The 8,241-nt window shown below is 43.7% G+C and overlaps 1 protein-coding gene across 1 annotated transcript in view; it reads right to left on the bottom strand.

Moving 5' to 3' along the window:
- Positions 1 to 840: 840 nt before the first annotated feature.
- Positions 841 to 8,241, bottom strand: part of LOC144129398 (uncharacterized) — a 29,734-nt gene continuing 22,333 nt past the window's right edge. The window contains exon 4 of the mRNA XM_077663522.1: positions 841 to 942. Within this exon, the coding sequence (XP_077519648.1) occupies positions 841 to 942 (102 nt within the window). The remainder of the gene's footprint in view (positions 943 to 8,241) is intronic.

Here is an 8,241-nt window from a genome sequence, read left to right as displayed (position 1 = left end):
CATGCTTAACAAATTGGCCGTTACCATTCTCAATTGAGAACGTAGATGTACACCAAAGTGGGCTCTGCACACAACGCTTTTTTGATAGATGAACCAGTTGGTTCTTTTATGACTTGTGTGATGAAGCTGAGCCATACTTATTTAGAAGACATGTTATATACATAAATGTGCATTCCAAGAACGTATGAGCACTAACTACAACCTATGTCCATAAAGCTCCGGGACTGAGTCCATTAAAAAAAATCTTTTAACATTTAATTCATTTGTGCAGCACCCCTTCGAAATATTCTCTATTGGAGTCTCTACACAGCTTCCAATACTTCTTGAGGTCTCAGATACAGTTGGAAAACGCTTATGGCAGGGCTGTCAGCTCCTTTGTTGTGGAGTCTTGAATGGCATGCACGCTCTCCATCCAGCGACCTTTTAGTGCTCTCTTCACACGAGGAAACAGGAAAAAATCGAAAGGGGAGAGATCAGGCGAGTATAGCGGATGGGGAAGTACAGTAATGCTTTGCTTGGCGAGAAGTTTTGTCAAGCTAAGAGCAGTGTGCGGCGTTGCGTTATCGTGAAAAATGCTCCATTGTCCAGATGCCCATAAGCCAGGGCGACGGCGTCGCAGTGTATCACGCATGTGTTGGAGCATGTGGTTATAAAACTCCCTATTCACCGTCTGCCCTTGTGGGACGAACTCATGGTGTATGACACCTCTAGCTGGCATCGAAAAAAACTCAGCATCTTCTTTGTTTTTGTCTTTTTTCGCCGCACTTTTCTCGACGCCGGAGAGCTTGTGGACTGCCATTCGGCGCTCTGCCTTTTTGTTTGAATATTGTTTTGAAAACATCATGTTTCTTCTTCAGCAGTGGAGCTGTCGGCGAATGTAGCATCCTTCTCTGCCTCGGAAAGCACATCAGCGCTCACTGACACCCGCGTGTTCATCTGGTCCTGCGTGAGGGATTATGGCACAAGAATGGCATTCAGCTTTCGTTTCCCTATGTCCTCAGGAAAAATTTGGTGGCATGTTGTCTTACTAATGTCGAGATCATCTGATAGCATGAAGATTGTAATGGTTTGGTCTTGCGGTACGATTTCCCTCTTCCGAGCTACGTTGTTTTCATTCCGGAAGGTTTAAGGGCGCCCCTGCCTTGTGTCGTCTTCCGTCGACGTTCTCCCCGAAACAAACCTCTTGTGCTACATGAGAACTCGCGCCCTCGATAATGTCTCGTTGCCGTAAGCGTCACGAAGCTGCTCATACATCTGTGTAGCTGTCTTGCCAAGCTTCACACAGAATTTTATGTTTACACGGTTTTCTAGGTGGACGTCCATCTCTGCACATTCACTCACAATAGAATGCGCAGGCGACTAGTGACAACGTATTTTCTACATGTAGTGCAATCTAGCGGCTGCCACAGCAATTAACATAAAATCCAGGTTAGCCCCAAAAGATTGCACTACACAAATGCACCAACAGTTGTTTTGGAGAACCATTTCTAGAGAAGAAAATAAATCAATCTCGAAACTTTACAAATGTTTTATATGCACACAACATGCCACAACAACTGACTAGTTTCTTTCAACCTTTGCATCACATATGATATCCAGAGCGGCAGGGTAAAGACAAAAGTGAAAAGTACAAAATGGCTGTGCAGCAAGAAAACTTGCAATTCAAGAACACTGAACACACTTAGCCAATAAGCATATGAAACAATTATCAAGTGTTTCAAACAAGAACAGCAATTTTCAGTAAAAAAAAATTCTTAAAGTTGCCAGAACAGAAAGCAAAAACAGCAAAATCAACTGAACAAGGGATTAATCTAAAGTACAAAAGTACACATCAAACGCTTGCTCTAAGCCACTACCACAGGAGTGGCCAAGTGATTTGAGCATCCGCCACATAAGTGATAGGGGCGGGAGTTTGATCCCCAGTGCTGCTGGATACCCACCTATGATACAATAGAAGCTTTCCCTATGGCCTAGGTCTCGGCATTTCCAAGTTGGAATGCTTGAAAAAAGCTAACTTCTCAAAGCATCTGAGACCACATCAGAATTGACAGCTTTCTTTTGAGCTCAAGTCTGGAGTAAACACTGTGATGCAAACTAACTTGGAGGCTTCATTTTTCGAATACGGCTGTCAAGGTCCCTAATGTTCAGCACAATAGCCAAACGGGCGAGTTGGTGGTACATATTGGTGGAAAACAGCGCAACGACGCGGACAGAGTGGAAGAAAATACAGGACAAGCGCTGTCCTGTGCTGTTCAATACAGTAGGCTTCTCCAGTTTCAGTGATCCACAGGCCCAGCAGCTGTTTTGTGACGCCTTCGAGAACACAGTGCATGACATCCGGCGGCATGCGCCACACAAAATTGAAGGCAACCGAATGAGAGGCGACGGCCCCTTCATTCCGTGAACTGGCTCCTTGCGCAGGTGAGCTTGACGCATGTCCTCAAGCACGCCTGTGTGTGTGCATTCTGGCCCTGTGGCTCGGTTCGGAACATAGCGATGGACTCCTGATAAAATAGTATTGTGATTAGGTTTCTGCCAAAAACTATGACTACTCTTGTGTTGAATCAGCAGGAAAAACTATGCAGCATCATAGATCCGAATTTTGTCATAAAAAGTGCATCAAGGCCTTATTAAAAGCTAAGGCCTTCATTTCCAGGTATTTATAGGTTCTGATCACATCACAATGAGTAGCCAGTACACATGCACAAAAGACATGATGATCCATGAAACCAAAACGAAGAATACAACACATACGTTCTCCCTTGGAAAGTAAAAACTGCGCAGATATCTACACACATGTTTAGAGCGGGCAGGCGTCACGCTTTCATTCAGTGCATATACGACAATGACGACTGGCTGGCCCACCTGATACAGCTTCCAAAGCAACATAATTTAAACATGATTCATGATATGGCCTGGTGCGAGCCCCAGGTCATTTGGAATGACTAAATTATATTCCATGGCGCGCCATTTCAGCGCTCTGGACAGGTGTGTGCATGACTGTATGTGGAAATGAAAAAAAATCACATGAACAAGTAGCGCGATAATATATACAGTCAAACATCGTTAGAAAGAACACAGATATAGCGAATTATCGAAAAACAAGGAAAAAAAATTAAGTTTGTTTGACCCACGCATTTTTTTTATGGGAGTTCTATCTCTATAACGGAAAGAAAAATTGAAAATTTGATGCTCAATCGTTTATACCGAAGTAGTCTTTTGCATTCACATGAATCAAAACAAGCGAGAAAACTTCAAAGAATAGAAAATTGAGAGCGTCTCAAATGCCCAAAGCAAGAATCGTGTTTGAATCGCAAGTGCATTCACACGCCGCGCTGCACTGTGTTGACTTCATCGAGAAGTTTGTCCTGTCAAATACCGTGATGTGCAGCCAAACAACTATCACGTCATTTTTTAAATCTATATGTTCGTGCGCATGACGAGAATCCCTAGTTGCCTGCTCATTTCTGCTCTCCAGCAAGAAATGAAATGTTAGGTTTTACATGTCTATATCACAATTTAAATGCAAAAATTGTGCATTTTTTTAATTTTGTGCTTTGCATCTTGGGCGCCCCTTGCTTGGGTTTACTGGCAGACTTTTTGTGCTGGAATTTGTGTGTACTTTCAAGAAGAATATCAGATATAATGAATTTTCGCTCAAAATCCGACTTCGTTGTAACGAGGTTCGACATGGATTACATCCTTATTTGAACAACTTTCATACCCAAAGACAATTCACATTTGAAACGTATGTACTGTGCGACTGGACAGAATAATAATAATAATAATAATTGGTTTTTGGTGGAAAGGAAATGGCGCAGTATCTGTCTCATATATCGTTGGACACCTGAACCGCGCCGTAAGGGAAGGGATAAAGGAGGGAGTGAAAGAAGAGAGGAACAAATAGGTCCGTAGTGGAGGGCTCCGGAATAATTTCGACCACCTGGGGATCTTTAACGTGCACTGACATCGCACAGCACACGGGCGCCTTAGCGTTTTTCCTCCATAAAAACGCAGCCGCCGCGGTCGGGTTCGAACCCGGGTACTCCGGATCAGTAGTCGAGTGCCCTAACCACTGAGCCACCGCGGCGGGTACTGGACAGAAGCAAACATTACACCTAGCTCCATTCACACACTTCTACCTTTACTACTTATCTCCTTTCCATGATGTCTTAAGTTTCATCAACCTCTTAATAATAACTAGGAGAAGAGGTACTCTGGTGTTTTAGTTACACAGAGCTCCGATGATCCTTTTTGTCAGGTTGATACTGTGATCCATATTTTCACTCAAAAGGTACTCATTGAATAACACAGTTTTTACTAACCGCTGCTTCTAGATTAGCAGTGCTGCACCTTAATGAAGAAAAATTATGTGCCATATACTTACCATCTAAAATGGTCTCTTCTTCAAGGCACCAAGGGCATCCAAAAAAGCCATTAAATTGCTTCATGTTGAGCAAGGCTGCTCTTGCGGGCGAGTCCGCAGAGGAGCATGTCGCATACACTTTTGATGTCATTGTTTCCCCGGCGTGCATCCAGGTGATAGTTACAACTTTGTTGAAGGCGTCAACAAATGCTTTCATAAATAGCAGGGCTGGTGGGTGCCGTTTTGCGAACCATAAGGCTCCAATGAGGACGTCTTGAAATCTTAAGATGAAAGGCACCTCATTGATTAGAAGCTGAATGGGCCATACACTGGACTTATTAGACTTGAAAACCGGTGACCCATCAGTGTTCAGACAAACTGTGATATCGCACCACTTCATCTTCAGCTGGCGCCTGATGCTCTTGTACATACGACCATGCAAGATGTTACCATAAATTCCATAGGCTGCCGAAGAAAGTGCCTTCAAATTGCTGTACAGTTGTTCAGAATGAAGCATTATTCTGCCGTACAGCTCTCTCTTCAGGTCGAAGATCAGGAAGAAGCTCCCTCTTCTTACAAGTTCTTGAACGCTGAAAGAACGTTCGCATGGTGCGCAAGTAAAACCTTGAAGGCTTCAGTTGGCATTTTTTACGTCAAAGTAAGCCAGTCATGTGCTGCAGTAGAAATGCATATTCACAGATTTCATTCTGTTTTTCCACAGTTTGCGAAACATGTACTTGCTCTGCGGCAAAATGTCAGTGCCACACAGAGTGTGCTAACCAGAATTAGCAGGCCCTCCACTTGCGCCCACGACCGCCCGGAATGCGCGACATAAGTTAAAATAAGCAGCAATGCCTGTGCCTTCTTTAACGTTTGGTTCGGCAATGTTTTGGCGGAGCATTTCTCAAAATAGCCTTTCACCTCGTCGTTTTCAGGACCAGCGCTTTCTTCCGCCTCTGCCTCACTTTATTCAGAGCTCTCGTCACAGTCAAAGTACTCATGGTCATTCTGCAACGATGATGAGGTGACATTTGCTTATGAGGTCAGGTGAGCTGGGTCATGAGGAGCACTGGAGGTACCGTTTGATGCACTTTCTCTTTCATTTTGTGACGAATCAGTGCTTCCGTAGTCTTCATGACGCTGCTGCTCCTGCCTCATGCGTTGATTGTGTACATCCTGTCCGGAATCCGGCAAGGCTGTCCCGGCTCCAGATAGCGGCGGTACCTTTTTTTGGCGGCGTGCTGGAATCGTTGCAAGCCAGGAAAGCGGCGCGCACAAACTTGCAAAACGCAAACGCAGATAATAGGCGTAGGTCCGCAAGTCTTCGAAGAGCTATCAAACCAACGTCGTGCGCGAAAACATCCAAAGAAAATAAAGGCCAGAATTCAGACACGCACGCGCTAGGTACCTTGGGAACGCTGCGACGCTGTCTGGTATAGCGCAGTGATTACCAGACAGATATATATATATATATATATATATATATATATATATATATATATATATATATATATATATATATATATATATATATATATATATATATATATATATATATATATATATATATATATATATATATATATATATAAACATAAACCAAACGTATGTATAACCTACAGTAATCAATAATTTATTATATTAAGTTAGGAGCGCTCTAGAGTGCCAGAAAATGCCCGGCCGAAGATACCATGCATTAAAGAATATGTGTACAAGTTCCCCGGCTTTTACTGCTCGGCGACATACGCTGGCCAAACCATAAACTTCGCCAAAAGAATGAAGCTTAAGAAAGCGGATGTCAAACATATTAACAGGGAAGAGTGGGGCGGCACAATACTGCGAGGCGTCTGAACACAAGATTGACCCGGTGGGTACCGCTGGTACCATATGGTACCACATGCTGGACACCGCGTGGCACCCGCGCAGAAGGCTTCGAGTCATGGTCCATTCAGTTGACGCGGGTAGTTGTTAACCGCCTCTTGGTACAATTCCCCCTCTATACATCCGGTCTGCTTTCTGTGACCCGGCGGATGAATAAACAGAGACTTAAAATTAAGGCAAGCTGGCTGCAACTCGCCTGCAGTCACACCTGATTAAAGAACTGAGCAGGTTCCGAAACTACGTATTTTTCAGTTTTTGTCGGCGCTCTTTCTAACTTCAAATAAATTGCTAACCATGCAGGCAGACCTCTGTCGAATGTTCTCTTTTCAATAACCCGAACCACGCGATATGATGCTTACACCGACAGTTCGTCACCTCTTCATTCGGTTAAAAATACGTTCCATGTATTTGCTGCATTGACTATTCCTAAAATAAAAAGCGTTCAAATATCGACACATGTTTTAATAATTGTATAAAATAAGAGTGCAACCGATTTGCCTAAAAGGCATACATTTGGTCCCTACCTTTTCTTTATTTTTGCCAATTGAAGGTGAATTTTGTCATTAGAAAAATAAAGCGCGGCCACGTACGCGTTAGGCACCGCACGATAGCCGAGAAGCTGTCATTCAGCGCGAAAAAGTTAGGCAGTATTTTCTCTATGCGCGGTTTGGAGGGGTGTATATGACGTCATATGGACGTTCGAATAGGTGGGTCGTTTTGCTAAGCACGAAAGGGGAACTGCATGAATCTTTTGATTGAATGGCTCCAATGTGACCAGTATATACTGCCAATTGTGCAAGTAAAAAAGAAAAAAGGAGTTGAGGGGAAGGAAAGAGATGGAATAATCAAGATGTTGGTTGCAGCCATCGATGGCAGAGAAGATAATCGCGTAATCGATGCCACGTGTATCTCCGAAGTTCGAGCAACTAATTGGCTCATGCTTAAACGCCCCCTATTGCTGGACACGCGAAAAGCCAAATGTCCGTGAACGTTTGTTCAGTTTGTTTCACTAACCACGTACATTGCATACAGACTAATTTTGCAGTTTACCTGCAAATCTGCTGTACTTGTTTTCTGTCAAATTGCCTTTTAGTGAATTTGTGAAGAAGCAAATGGACCATTATATCTGTATTTCTTTTTTCTTCTTGTGGGTACTGTACGCATGCATATTTTATACCAAACGCACGTACGAAGCGCAGCCAGCCAGGCCACTCAAAGTTTGGATGATGAAGTTATACCGGTCTTTGGGCAGAACACGTCCCGACCACACATACACTTCCATTTGAAGCTTTGTGCTCAAAATCAGAGGGCACTGAACGGTGGCGAAGTCGTTAAATGCTTGTGCAACGAAGGAAACCTCTGGTCTGTCCGCTGCCGGAGGCGGTGATGGCCTGCCAAAATCAAACATGTAGTGAGCAAGTCGCTCAACACGTTGTTGTTCTTTCATGAATATTAGTTCACTTTCAGCTGCATATTTTGAGCGTCGTCTGATCACTTCACAAAGCTTGACCACCTTATTTTTCCAGCACGTCTAAAACATTAGATGGATGATGGATGGATAAGGCTGAACCCTTAAATCAGGCGGTGACTCAAGCCGCATATCCATGACTTGTAAAATTTTTACTCTCGTCTTGATTTTTTCCACCTATCAGATAAGCTTCGTTTGGTTGCTTCTGCCATTTTTTAAATTAAAGTGCCCTCTGCATTGTTTACAGCCGGCGGGGCACCTATTAGTGCTATCAGCCATGCCTAGTAAGTGCAGGAGCAAGTACCGAGTACAGTGCATAGAATATACTGCCTAGTGCGCCGACCGAGAGCGCCGAGGTTATATCGGGAGCAGTGACTGCCAGCGGCTGCCGCTTAGGCACGATGCCAACGGTGAATGTGCCAAAGCCCGTTCGCGCTGCGCCTTTCTCGTAAAAATACGCGGTCGCGGATTTGTTTTACTTCTTTATTTTTAGTGCAGGTCATAATTATCTACACACTAACTTATA

The sequence above is a fragment of the Amblyomma americanum genome, chromosome 1, assembly GCF_052857255.1.
Source record: "Amblyomma americanum isolate KBUSLIRL-KWMA chromosome 1, ASM5285725v1, whole genome shotgun sequence".
In the NCBI taxonomy this organism is placed as follows: domain Eukaryota; kingdom Metazoa; phylum Arthropoda; class Arachnida; order Ixodida; family Ixodidae; genus Amblyomma; species Amblyomma americanum.
Note: the sequence above shows the minus strand (reverse complement) of the source record. Positions and strands in the feature narration are given on the sequence as shown.